Source organism: Lytechinus pictus, chromosome 11 (assembly GCF_037042905.1).
Source record: "Lytechinus pictus isolate F3 Inbred chromosome 11, Lp3.0, whole genome shotgun sequence".
Lineage (NCBI taxonomy): Eukaryota > Metazoa > Echinodermata > Echinoidea > Temnopleuroida > Toxopneustidae > Lytechinus > Lytechinus pictus.
The window spans coordinates 3,160,369-3,175,819 of NC_087255.1; the positions used below are offsets into that span (position 1 = coordinate 3,160,369).

At 35.4% G+C, this 15,451-nt stretch overlaps 1 protein-coding gene across 1 annotated transcript in view; it reads right to left on the bottom strand.

The window, feature by feature from the left end:
* Positions 1-3,149: 3,149 nt before the first annotated feature.
* Positions 3,150-15,451, bottom strand: part of LOC129270678 (choline transporter-like protein 1) — a 31,753-nt gene continuing 19,451 nt past the window's right edge. Inside the window, exons 9-12 of the mRNA XM_054907986.2 lie at positions 14,082-14,186; positions 12,444-12,491; positions 7,702-7,766; positions 3,150-6,457 (exon numbers count right to left, since the gene is read on the bottom strand). Of these exons, the coding sequence (XP_054763961.2) occupies positions 6,415-6,457; positions 7,702-7,766; positions 12,444-12,491; positions 14,082-14,186 (261 nt within the window). The 3' untranslated portion in view covers positions 3,150-6,414. The remainder of the gene's footprint in view (positions 6,458-7,701; positions 7,767-12,443; positions 12,492-14,081; positions 14,187-15,451) is intronic.

A 15,451-nucleotide genomic window follows, 5' to 3' on the forward strand; every position in this document is an offset into this window, starting at 1 on the left:
ACAAAAGCAATAATTATCTATTGATGATATATAAATTAATCATAATTGCAATAGACAAATACCCTTGAATTGTAAAGGTTACAGTCTCTTCTTTCACCTGCATGGTATAATTCAGAAAATTCATCATTTATGCGTGAGTAAAACCAATTTGAAGAAAGAATTCCAAAAAGCACTTTGGCAAACTGTATCTGAATTAAAAAAAAAAACGACATATGGTCTTTAATTTGATACCTTGATCATAGAAAATTGTGAAGAAATAGTTTACTTAGAATAATGCTTGAACTCCAATCAGGGTTGGTGGATTTAAATCAAGTTGATTGAAATTGTGATTTGAATAGCAATTTAAATCACCTCCATGAAAGTACATGTACAAATGATATAATATATATATATATATATATATATTGACAACCAAGTCGTCAAGTCGTCAATCATCAGTCTGCCTGAAGATCGCCGAAAGCGTGAAACCGACGGTAGTAGACCGAACTGACCAAGGTATGAATATATATATATATATTTTTTTTTTTTCTTCAAGGCAGTTCTATTTTTCCAACTCAACAGAATTTTTTAGATCAACTTTTCATCAAAATGAATAAATTGTTCAGAGCTACTCAGAACAATTGAAATCAAGTGAATAAAACGATCAGGTTATTCTTGCAAAACCAAAGATGTACATGTATCCTAACGTAGTTAACACTTTCATGTGGATCCCTACTACATTTTGTGTACTTACAAAATTGTCCCTGTGAAATTTTTATTTGTTCACTACACGTATAACATAGATAGCAAAGTAAATTTCTCATTCAAAAAGTCTGCTTTAGAGTGCATTTTTAAAATACACAGTATAATAAGCTTATGCCTCACATATACTTTTTTAGGACATGTGAATTGAAATAAACTGTTCAGTGTTGTTATAATTGAAAAAAAATCTTTATAAGTGTACACACTACATAATGTCTCCAGTATATTGCTCTCTAACACCAACAATTCGTTTAAATCTAATGGCACTTCAGAACCAAATTATGTAAAAATCAGAAAATTAAAAAGGAATTTAAAAAACCCTCTGAATTCCAACATAGATTTTAGCCAGGACTCCCTGAGGAGTAAGGCCTATTCAGACTTTCTGTATGACTGTGAGTGTGTTTATGCTTCCACTTTTCAGGCCAGAATCAGTGTTTTCATACGTGATTAGTCCAAAACACGGTTGCGTCCATGCTTACTTTCATTTAAACAACGTTTCAGAAAACTGATCATAAACATACAAAAAGGTGCATTTCAAAACGTTGTTTGACCGGAATCAGGGTTTCTTCGGAAATGTAAACAGAACCACAATCGTAATGATAATAATGATACTCAATTTTTACATAGCGCAAATTACATTTAAGTATTTTAGTGTTCTTAAAGGTAGCATGAGAAAGAGAGAGAAAAAAAGAAAAAAGGAAAAAAAATCATATTGAACCTAATACATCATAAGACAACATAAAAACATCATTATACTGTACATATACATATTTGAGACTGAATTTTGACAATTTGGAACTAGATAATCATAATGCATCATTGGGAAATGTGAATTTATCATTGGAAAAGATAACTAACACTTTAACATGGACTTAAAAAGATCAGGAGAAGAACATTCTTTAATAATATGTAAGTACAAAGGGGCCACCTTAGGCTGACATTTAAAAGAAATTACAAGAAGTTTGAAAATCATTCTATCTTTCACTGGTAACAAATGTAAGCTGTGAAGTATAAGAAAAACTGATTCTCGAGACCATGTTTAAGTGCCAAACCTGGCAGAAGAATTCTGAATTTGCTGCAGTCTACTGATCAGTGTGTCGGACAAACCATACAATAGGCCATTACAATTATCAATATAATGTAGCTAATTACAAATGCATGAACAAGTCTTGCTGTAATGTCCTACACATGTAAACATGTTTAAATGATGCCATTTGGTGCATGCTTCCGGGGAAATGAAAATCTGTGGACAAGTACACCTACAGTTACATGGATCTAACAAGGACTTAATTACCTCCACAGAATTACCTTTCCTCTCCCTGAGTCTAATAATGACCAATGCACATTTGTATGTCCTCTAATTTGTCATCACGATGAGGGATTTACAAAAAACCCAGAACTGAGTTATGATGAGGAGACATCGCTGAGCCAGAAGCCCCAGTAACATGAATAAATGTCTTATTTTCTTATGTATATTTTAATACTCTTCATTTTTTCTTACTATTATCCTCACGTTGGTGGAAATTCTATGACTATGTCAAGTACGTAGCCATATGCAATTACTAAAAGATCGGAAATTGATCGAAAGTTAAATAATAATCTAACACAAAACACTCAGAAAAACAAAAAACTTTCGAAAAAGGGTGCGGCCTATTTGACCTCGCTTTCCTGCTCAATGAAAATTATGACAAGAAGCCAGTTAAAGATCGCAATTTCGCCTCTGTAAAACTAAAGCATAAACAGAACTCCCAGAACATTTTTGATCGGCATTCTGAAACAAGGTTTGAAAACACTGATTCTCTCTGGCTCCGCAATGGAAGCATAAACCCACCCTGTGCTTCATTCAGCCTGTACACTGAGAAAGGTTAAATGTAGGCCTAAATGTACAAGAAAAAAATGAATACATGCATGCTCTTGGCAAAGGACACTCGATCATGGCAACAACCATACTTTCAGTGCCCCTTTGTGAGCATATATTATTGTACATGTACATTTCCCAGTTTATATGTTGAACTGAGTGCAGTAATACATATAATCTGCATAGTCCCTGGTGTTAACCCATTGTTTAACATTTTATTATTTTACATATTGTTGAAGCTGATGAACCTATTCTCTTAATCTTAGCAAAACTGCCATTATTCAGATTAATTATTCAAGAAATAAAATTTAAATTAACTCGCAACTTATTTACCAAAGTCAAACTTTTGCAAATTCTTTGAAACAATCAAAGAGCTTTTATTATTGCTGAAATTACAAAGAGGTAAAAAAAATGCAGATTTCTTGAACACATGAGTCCCTTTGGTATCGATCTGTTCATGATCAAATTGCTTTTGCTCACTCACACATGAAAGGTGAGTCATGTACTTGATGAAAGAGGTGCTATATGATAAGAACATGTCAGCAATATAAAAGCTGAAAATCAGTATCTTTATTAGGAAATACCATAGGACAACACATAAAACCAAAACTTTAGAAATCAGTATTTTGCATGAAACCATCAGTATTGTTCAGTACTAACTATTTAAAATCAGTACTATACATATAGTTGGCCACTCTGCATTTGTATGTTTGATTAGGTTATGATATATCGTTGATAATCATCACTCAGTTTGGCTTTTTGGGGATTCACTGTGAATTTCTATCATTTCTATGCGGTACAAGTGGCTCTATGCAAAAGCTACTATAAAACAGATTTGCAGTACGGTAAATAACATTGATAGAACAATCTAACAACCAAATACATGTAGCATCAGTCAAAAAATCTATACGCAAATATATTACATGCAGATAATTTCATATGAAATAATTACAACAATCATAATATGAAATGTGTTATACAAAATCAGAGAGAGACATCACCAACTCACAACAAGGCAGACTTTCAAGACTTAAAAGGAAATCAAATCTTCTCTATTATTCAGCTAAAATGTGTAATTATGTATTGTTGTTTATAGGTAACATTGTTTAGGTGAAAATTCAACATTGGGAGTTTGAGGTTTTTTAACATATCGTTTCAAATGTCAGAGTGATGATCCCCTCCTATTTACAGGCAAGACTGATATCATACATGGTACGTATGTGCAAGCACGGAACTGGTCTGCTCTTGTACAAAAGGCAAGATGCACACATTTTCCCTCTAATTTCCATTTCTGAGACTGGGTCAATTGCATTATTAGACAAATGAACGACTATTCATGTAACATGGATACAATATGTACATCAAGAAGTTAAACATGACATTACGAGTTTTTTTTTAAATAGATTAATGGGATAAAATACATGCTATGAAGTTTATCAAGCCTCTATGGTCTACAAACATACATGTACATTGTGCTGATAAATACGCTTCTTTTTATTAAAGCAATAAAAATAATGAATACTTAGTATACAAACTTTGTCTTTTAGTTTCAGAATATGATTTTTCTTCTTCAAAATACAACAAAATAGGCAGTTTACACACAAAGAATAACAACTTTTATCCTAAATATAAATTGCTGTAACAACTTGAAATAATCATTATTCAATACACAATGTGCAAAAAAAAACCAACAAAAAACAAAAACAAAAAAGAGGAATACTTCCTGATTGGCTCTTCCAATGGAAGTCGACATTCCAGTAAGAGTTGCTTTAGAAGCAACTTTTTATAAAATGGGGCCCTGGTCCTAAACTTGCAGAGATCCAGTATCTAGTCTCCTTTTAGCAACTCATTTTCATGTTTTGTTTTGTTTTTGTTATCAGTTATTTTGAGATTTCAGTGCACTGAGTTATTGGTGCATTCTTTATTTCTATGCATCTTCAATATCATAGAAATTATTAGAATATAAGCTTCTATATTTTTAGTATCATAAACAATAATGAATACTGTTTTAAGATACAAAAACTGAATTTTACATACATGTATTTAATCATCACTTGTCTCCACTTCCGAAAACAGCAAAACTTGTAAGCTCCAGAAAATCTAATTCATGCATTGGATAATATCATTCAAATTCTGGAATTGTATACAGTGTATGTACACAATGATCACAACATCCCTGTAAACTACCAAAAAAGAAAGTACTTAAGTCTCTTTATCATTTCTGACGCTGCATAGAGGAAATATATGAACACAGATTCAGTTCACTCACTCATGATCTACATGTATATCAGCATTCAGCATGTAGGCCTACAAATAGAATTGGGGAGAATTACATAAATAATGATAACTCCCCCAAAATATATAAAGGGGGAGTTTAAGTGGCCATAGGTATTTTCAAAGAGGCATAGTATTACAGTTATGTAGTTAAAAATAGTTATCGAAGCCATAGCAATAGAAATAGGTAGACACACATGTGAATCATTATTTTGGAGGAAAACATGCAACAGTCTCAACTGATGCTGATTGCAATATTCATTCTACCATATCTGTCAGCACATGACATGGAAAAAATTTAACAAATCGATATTATACATGTCCTAGTAGTTAAAAGAATTTCAAATTCAATATGGTTCTCATATATCACCCAGGCATATCTGCCTTCATTGTAAAGTATTCATATTAAAGTTTAGTTTTAAATTCATACTAACATCTACCATAGTAATTCCATTCTTTGTCTTCAATAATATACAGTGCATCCAATACAAAACAAATATGATATTTATTGATGATTTATCATTACTTAATCACGAATACAATAGGCAAATTACCTATCATTGTCTCCTCTTTCAGTTGGTATAACATAGAAGATTCTCATTCATATATGAGTGAGCAAAAAAATTCGAAGAAAGGATACCAAACAGTATACTTGGCAGGTGGTATCTGAGTTTCAAAAAGGAAATCACATCTGAAAAGTAGAATATAATATCTGCTCTTTGATTTGATACCTCAATTTAAAAAATGGTCAAGAAATAACAAAGTTCTGTTTCTTTGAAACAATGCTTGTATTTTCATAATTCCATTAAATGTTTTTTCCGGTTTCCCACCAAATCGATCGCACAATTATGAAGGCTTTATGTGTGGTTGATCATCAACAAAACGGAGTGTTGAGTTATCTGTCTAGACTTCAAGTCTTATTTCGAAGAAACAGAACTGTTATTTCTGGACCATTTTCTGTGATTGAGGTATCAAATTAAAGAGCAGATATTGAACTTTTCAAAATGTGATTTTTTTTTAAACACACATACTGCCCACCAAGTGACTTTTTTGGTATCCTCTCTTCAAATTGTTTTTACTCTTTCATGTATGAATGAGGAATCTTCTGTGTTATACCAGCTGAAATAGGAGACTCTAAGCTTACAATGATAGGTCATTTGTCTATCGTACTTATTATTAAGTTATGATATATGATTGACCAATCTCATTTTTTTTTTGTTGGGGGGGGGGGCACACTGTATTAATTAGTACACTGTAAATGTATAACTGGGGGTAATTCACCAACAAATTAAATCGACTTTGAAGTGAGATAAAATCAAATATCTGATTGGTCTTCATCTTGCAACCATTGATTTTAGCTGTTGGTGAATCACCCCTGTTTCTCAAAACATTACAGTATTTCAAAATTTAGTTTTAAACTCAAAGAAATGACAAAAAATCATAAAATCAAATCCATAAAAGGAACAGAAGATAAGGAAACATGGGTGATGAAAACAAGAAAGTTGAGCGGCTTGTTGAAGGCAGTTTGTAATGGACAGTCATTATACCTCAGCTGGAGAGGTTCCTCCTCTGTCTCCCTCAGGACTACACAGAAAACAAAAAGAGGAAAATTAATATAATTAGTGATATGTACCTGTCTTCCACCAATTCGACATTTCTAACCTACATGAACAATCAATGCAATATCACACCCATCTGTCCTGTACTAATCTCCCAACTAGTGACAATTAATACATGTATGATATGAAAATATTTTCAATGTTCAATCCCAGAGTTTTTTCTCTGTGTGCAAAATAACCCCCTAAACCAGTTTTTTCCGGGCTTTATTTACACATTTTGGCCCCTAAACAAGTTGTCGCCAGAATATGACACCGGGGGAAAAACATACCCTTAACACATTTGGCTAGTCTTCAAAAAAAGCTTTGGAAAAAAATACCCTAAATACGTATGACCCCATGATTGACCATTGACTAGTCTTTCAAAATCACCCTCTTTCTTGAAAATCTGTGTTTTTGATTCCCTTAACGGGTTCACGCGGGGCCCTCGTCAAAAACTGAAGAAAAAAACACCCCTTTTAACACGTTTCTTGGTCACGCTTGTGTACAGCAATATATCAATGTGTCCTGTGACTTGATGGAGTGGTGGTCATGCCATACCAGTGTCCTCTACAATCTCTCGCTCAAACTGAGATTTACTGACCAATTCAATATTATTTTGCAGTCTCCTGAGCTTCACTTTTTGTTTAAATCTCCACAAAACTTTTGTTTGCAAAATATATAATTAATGAGGGCTGATATCTGCTAGCCTCATTCACTATTTTAAAAAGGAAAGTTATATATGTGATCAGTAATTCTTCCCTTTACAATGATGAAATTCAATAATCATTATAAAATACATTTAATTCTTCGGATGTCTACTTTAAAAAAAGAAATAAAAACAATTAGAATTTTATCAAAGAGTAGAGATCACATACTATCTAAAAAAAATAAATGTGTGCATCAATAATTTGTCTTATTTTCTGATAGGCAGAAAGGCAAAGTAAAATTGTTAATGAGATAATGAAAGTAATGTGCAGAAAAAATTGCTATTATATAACATACAATGCAGTACATGTACACACAGATATGTTTGTTTATGTTTATAAAGTTTGTGAGTTGATATACAGTACTTCACTGTAGGTGATTCATAGGGATAAAAATACCACAAAAATATATTCACTAATATCCCCATCTAATTCAAAATGATGAGAATAGCTGTAAATTAATTTCATGGTCTATCTTTAATTCATGCAAAACACATCAACAACTGCACAAATAAGAAAGACTTACACCTCAATTTCAATATTATCTGATTGGGTGGGCTGTGCAGGCTCCGGTGATGTAAGTGATTCAGTCTGGTTTATATATGGCATGTATGAAAAGATGAGTTAGTTTAAATGAAAACAAAACATGTGTAGGTGAAGGCTTACAACGATTATTTCCAAGCGAATGGCAGAGCACATACCAAGTAAGTAATTGGTTAGAATGGAAAAAAATAATAATTAAGTCATAGTTCAGTAAAGGAGGAAACATTGCTGCTCTCATACATTCAAACTATAGCAAGTGGAGCACCTCTAGCAGTCACGTCTACATTATCAATTAAATAATTTGTAATTCAATATAGTTTTGAAAACAAGATTACATGTACATGTATTCACAAAAACCACCATTTATATAATAAAATACTATGTACATTGACCCTATATGACATTAATTTTGACCTTGATCATGTGACCTAAGACTTGTGCAAGATGATCAGATACTTAATTACCCCTATGTCCACGTTTCATGAACTTTATCCATAAACTTTTAAAATTATGATAGCAATTCCACAGATACCCTAAATATGGCCAAAGTTCATTGACTTTGGTACATGCAATATGAACTGAAACTGATGCACGATGTTCACGAATGCTTGATAAATCTTACGTCCAAGTTTCATACACTATGACCTTTGACATAGGTCATGTAACCTGAACTTACACAGGATACTTGATTACTCTTATGTTACAGTTTCATAAACTAACTTCGCTCCACAAACTATTTAAAGTTATGATGGCAATTCAACAAATACCACCAACATGGCGAATGTTCATTGACCCTACATGAACTTTGACCTTGGTCATGTGATCTGAAACTCAGGCAGAATATTCAGTAATACTTGATTAAACTTATGTTAAAGTTTCATGAACCAGGTCCATATACTTTCTAAGTTATGTTGACATTTCAAAAGCTTAACCTTAGGTTAAGATTTTGATGTTGATTCTCCCATGGAGGTAGTCTACATGTAAGTTCATTGACCCTAAATGACCTTTGACCTTGGTCATGTGACTGGAAACTCTAGCAGGATGCTCAGTAATACTTAATTAAACTTACGGCAAATTTTATACAAATGATTATAACAGATTAGTGAGCACAATACTGAAATTAAAGAGTGAATGAATATATCAAGTAAATCACTGGTCACCATATAAAAATAAGTGCTAAAATAGTAATCTACTCAAGCATGGGAATTACTATCACCATAAAAATAACCTATTATCGAAGTATGATTATCAAATGAAAAAAAAGAAAAGTTAATTATGATCTTGCATCATCAATGCACATTTTACAAAGGAGAGAAAAGGGGGACAGAGGAGGCATGATATGAGATTAGAGAAGAAGGAGGAAGGGTGATAAAAGAATGATGAGATGGGATTAGAGGAGAGGAGGAGGGTGATAGAAGAATGATGAGAAGGAATTAGAGGAGGAGAAGGAAGGGTGATAGAAGAATGATGAGAAGGGATTAAGAGGAGGAGGAGGAAGGGTGATAGAAGAATGATGAGATGGGATTAGAGGGGGAGGAGGAAGGGTGATAGAAGAATGATGAGATGGGATTAGAAGGGGAAGAAGGGTGATAGAAGAATGATGAGATGGGATTAGAGGGGGAGGGGGGAGGGTGAAAGAAGAATGATGAGATGGGATTAAAGGGGGGGGGAGGGTGACAGAAGAATGATGAGATGGGATTAGAGGGGAGGAGGAAGGGTGATAGAAGAATGATGAGATGGGATTAGAAGGGGGAGGAAGGGTGATAGAAGAATGATGAGATGGGATTAGAAGGGGAGAGGAAGGGTGATAGAAGAATGAGATGGGATTAGAGGGGGAGGGTGAAAGAAGAATGATGAGATGGGATTAAGGGGGGAACGGTGATAGAAGAATGATGAGATGGGATTAGAGGGGGGAGGGGTGATAGAAGAATGATGGGATGAGATTAGAGGGGGAGGAGGAAGGGTGATAGAAGAATGATGAGATGGGATTTGAGGGGGAGGAGGAAGGGTGATAGAAGAATGATGAGATGGGATTAGAAGGGAAGGAGGAAGGGTGATAGAAGAATGATGATATTAGATTAGAGGAGAGGAGGAAGGGTGATAGAAGAATGAGGAGATGGGATTAGAGGGGAGGAGGAAGGGTGATAGAAGAATGAGGAGATGGGATTAGAGGGGAGGAGGAAGGGTGATATAAGAATGATGAGATGGGATTAGAGGGGAAGAGGAAGGGTGATAGAAGAATGATTAGATGGGATTAGAGGGGGAGGAGGAAGGGTGATAGAAGAATGATGAGATGGGATTAGAGGGGGGAGGAAGGGTGATAGAAGAATGATGAGATGGGATTAGAAGGAGGGAGGAAGGATGATAGAAGAATGATGAGATGGGATTAGAAGGGGAGAGGAAGGGTGATAGAAGAATGATGAGATGGGATTAGAGGGGGAGGGGGAGGGTGAAAGAAGAATGATGAGATGGGATTTAAGGGGGGAAGGGTGATAGAATGATGAGATGGGATTAGAGGGGAGGAGGAAGGGTGATAGAAGAATGATGAGATGGGATTAGAGGGGAGGAGGAAGGGTGATAGAAGAATGATGAGATGGGATTAGAGGGGAGGAGGAAGGGTGATAGAAGAATGATGAGATGAGATTAGAGGGGGAGGAGGAAGGGTAATAGAAGAATGAGATGGGATTAGAGGGGGAGGAGGAAGGGTGATAGAATGATGAGATGGGATTAAAGGGGGGTGATCGAAGAATGATGAGATGGGATTAGAGGGGAGGAGGAAGGGTGATAGAAGAATGATGAGATTGGATTAGAAATGGGGAGGAAGGGTGATAGAAGAATGATGAGATAGGATTAGAAGGGGGAGGGAGGGTGATAGAAGAATGATGAGATGGGATTAGAAGGGGGGAGGAAGGGTGATAGAAGAATGATGAGATTGTATAACAGGAATGGAAATGATATGGCACAAAGAATCATATGTAAGACAAGAAAGGGTAAAAGGTTATTAAAGTGGAAAAGAACCCTGGAGGGAGAGAGGGAAGTTAGAAGACAAGGAACGATAACAAACAAGAGTGCCGCTATAAAGGTGAGTACATAATACGTCCGCCTGTAACCCAGAAAATGGAGTTATTGGTCAAGCTAGAAAAGTGGAAGGTGGCGACTTAACCTTTGACCTAAAAATCAATGGGCTTCCTGGGATCCATGCTAGTATCACACACACCAAATTATATGAGCCTAGATTTAGTTAAACTGAAGTTATCACGTTTACAAGGACTTCAGAAGGGTAAGATGAAAGCATGTCACTATGAACTTGACCTTTTGACCTCAAAATCAATAGGCTTCCTGGGATCCATGCTAGTATCATACACACCTGAAGTTATCGCGCTTACAAGGACTTCAGAAGGGTAAGATGAAAACATGTCACCATAACCTTGACCCTTAGACCTCAAAATCAATAGGCTTCCTGGGATCCATGCTAGTATCATACTCACCAAATTATATAAACCTAGGTTAAGTTAAACTTAAGTAACCGATCTCACGTTTACAGGGACTTCAGAAGGGAAATATGAAAACACATCACTGTGACCTTGACCTTTGACCTCAAAATCAAAAGGTTTCCTGGGATCCATGCTAGTATCATACACACCAAATTATATGAGCCTAGGATAAGTTAAACCAAAGTTATCGCATTTACAAGGGCTACAGAAGGGAAATATGAAAACACATCACTGTGACCTTGACCTTTGACCTCAAAATCGATAGGCTTCCTGGGATCCATGCTAGTATCATACACACCAAATTATATGAGCCTAGGATAAGTTAAACCAAAGTTATCACATTTACAAGGACTTCAGAAAGGTAAAATGAAAGCAAGTCACTGTGACATTGACCTTTGAACTTCAAAATGGATAGGCTTCTTGGGACCAATGCTAGTATCAAACACACCAAACTGAAGTTATCGCATTTACAAGGACTGCAGAAGGGTAAGATGAAAACATGTTAAGGCCACCGCACACCTTACGACCCGACTGGTCTCCGACTGGCTTGCGACTGAGTGAGGGGAGATGTGACGTCACAGCTCTTGTCAGCTTGAGAGTCGCAGACCGGTCAGAGACAAGTCGCAAGGAAAATCGTAAGGATTTGACATGTCGAATCCTTATGACTGGATCGCAAGCTTAATCCAACTTCCAGCCAATCAGACAGAAGAGTTGCATGATGCGTATTTGATAAATAACGTGCGTATGCAGTAGTAAGCGCATTTTTTCAGTTGCTATGGCAAAAAGCAAAAAGCGCATGCGCGAATCGCAGAAAGCATGGTAGTCGGGTCGTAAGGTGTGCAGTGGCCTTTACTGTGACCTTGACCTTTAACTTTTTTACCTCAAAATCAATAGGCTTCCTGGGAATTGTGCTAGTATCATACACACCAAATTATATGAGCCTAGGTTAAGTCAAACTGAAGTTATAGCATTTACAAGGAAAAGAAAACGAATGGACGGACAGACAGACAGACAGACAGACACCGTGCGTGATACCATACGAGGGGCGTATAAAAATGGAGAAGCATAAATGAAAGATAGGAGCCAAAAAGAAAGGGAGGGAGAGAGATACAGAGAGAGCGATTGAGACAGAAAGAACAAGAGAGGGAGAGAGAAAGGTGAGTGTGCAAGGTACAGACACAAACAGATATAGTCAGGAAGAGAGGAAAGGGATAGACAAAAGAAGACTTACAGCTGGTTGAGCAGAATCAGGTTGATCTTCAGCATCAGAAGGAACAGACTATACTCAAGAATAAATTCATACAAAAACAAGATGGCCAAATGACACTTCTTTAATCACTACATGTAACAATTAATCTAACTAGGAAATCAATTTAATAAAATTTTGTGCTTTAAATTTGGGTCATTTCCCAAAGTGGATGCAACAGAGAACTAATTCAATTTCACTTCTAGATCATATTAATCTATGTGCCCAAAACTTGTTATGGTGTGAAGGATATGATCTCAATAAATCTGCTGGATTCTCTGCATACATATATTTATATAATTACATGTAGTTTGAGTTTATATACACCTTTGCAAGCATGGAGTGGGCTGAAAATTTCAGGATATAATCTGCTCTCTAACATCCAATTACTTAACATGTAAAATAAGTGGTCAAAGTTATCGCATTTACAAGGACTGCAGAAGGGTGGACCTCAAAATCGATAGGCTTCCTAGGTTAAATGCAAGTATCATACACATCAAATTGTACGAGCCGAGGTTAAGTTAAACTGAAGTTATCCAATGAAAAGTTATTGGACGGACCATGATACATCCCGTAGGACGGGCGTATAAAAAATTAAGAAAAATCCATCAAAGACTAAGAAAGTTATGTCATTTTGGGGAAGTTATATCACACCACACATGGAGGAGCTGCTCATATAAAACACCATAATGTCAAACATTCTTAACTCTCTTGTTCTTTGAAGGATTTTCATCAAACCTTCACAAATACATTTCTCTAATTTCTACTTTTATGGAAACTAACTTTTTACCAGGGTGAACTTCCCCTCCTAATCACTGTGAGATATGACAATGACTGACAACTACAACATAGTCCAATGAACTCAAGTTATAAAATGAATCCTCTTTATTATGTTTCTCCTATTCAGAACAAGTGGGGCGCCTCTAGCAGTATCGCCTGCATTAGGCGTAACAATATAGCAGCAGTGCTGACAATGAAATAATTATTCACAAAAAACACCATTCATTAAACAATTTAATACTGCGTTCATTTACCCTAAATGACATTTGTGCAAGATGATCAGTGATAACTTGATTACCCCTATGTCCACATTTCATGAACTACAATGTATATATCCATAAACTTTAAAAGTTAGGCAATTCAACAATTACCCCCAACATTGCCAAAGTTCATTGACCTTAAATGACCTCTGACTGTAATCATGTGATCTGAAACTCACAAGGGATGTTCAGTGATCCTTGATTACTCTTATGTCCAAGTCTCATGAACTAGATCCATAAACTTTTAAAGTTATGATGGCAATTCAACAAATACCCCAACATGGCCAAAGTTCATTGACCCTAAATGAACTTTGGCATTGGTCATTAAGTTACAGAAAGAAAGAAAAAAGTAAACTTTTGGTGTTTGTCGCATATACCTGTACCCAGCGTTCACCTGATATAAAGTTGTATTTTCATATGATACAGTCTTAATAAACTTGTTAAAAGTTTCTTGGAATTAATAGGTGATGACAGTTATCTATATATTAGTTTCGAAGCAACAGTAAAAGTTTGAGTGAACTGAAAGAGGAATGGTGTTTGATTATTCTTGTTTAAACGAGTTCAGACCAGAATTATGACTTACCGGTGGGGGTTTAGAATGTGTTTCTGGTTGCTCTTCAGTAGGCACCCTTACTCGTTTTTTGTTCTCCAAGCCATCGATAGTATCAGTACTGTTACTCACAAATTCCTAGATAATGAAAACAAATTGCATAAAATAATATATGGAATGCCTCAGGCAGTCTCGCCTGCATTACATGATTCAATATACTGTACATGTACATGTAGCAGCAGTGCTGACTTTGAAAACAACTAAGATGAATAAACTATTCACAGAAAACACCTTTCATATGATAATAAAATACTAAGTTCATTGACCCTGAACAACCTTTGACATTGATCATGTGACCTGAAACTTATGCAGAATGATTACCCTTAAATGTCCAAGTTTCATGCAATACAATAGGCTTTCTGGGGTCCATGCTCGTATCATACAAACCAATTACATGAGCCTAGATTAAGTTAAACGAAAGTTATCGCATTTACAAGGACTTCAGAAGGGTAAGATGAAAACATGTCACTGTGACCTTGACCTATGACCTTTTGACCTCAAAATCAATAGGCTTCCTGGGATCTATGCTAGTGTCATACACACCAAATAAAATGAGCCTATATGAGCATATTTATGCATAAAATCTAATTTTGCTATACATGTGACCTGAAACATATATCCAAGTTTCATGAACTACATCAATATACTCTCAAAGTTTTGACATTTCAAAAAATTGACCTTAGTTAAGATTTCTCTTTGATTTTTCCAACATAATCTAAATTCATTGATTCTAAACGACCTTTGACCTTGGTCATGTGACCTGAAACTCAGGTAGGATGTTCAATAATACTTGATTACCCTTATGTCCAAGTTTCCTGAACAAGTTCCTACACTTTCTAAGTTTTGGTGACATTTCAAAAACTTAACCTTAGGTTAAGATTTCAATGTTGATGATGCTGTCGGACAAGCGGCACCCAGTGTCTCAATATGTTATGCAGGCGAGACAAAAATCCATCTGAGAGATATGGTTTTAGTGTCTACACAGTGGTTTCAAGGATCAAAAATAAGTTTGGGTATGGTTTCAATGATATGCAGTTGTATATGTATATTGTATATTTTTCCTAAAAATCAATGTCTTAAGTTCCAAAATGGCATCTAAAATGACTTCCATCACTTAAAAATTGTAATATTTCATACAATATCCACCTGTAAGAAATAATTTTGGTGTCAACACTATGGTTTGAAGGGTCAAACGTTATGTATGGTTCCACGAGTAGGTACATGTAACAGCAGCCACTTTTATGCATGCATGTTTTTTTCAAAGCATGATAACTTTATGATGCTTATTTATATGAATCAAAATCTACATGTAACTTAAAATTAACTAAATGCATATACCTTGA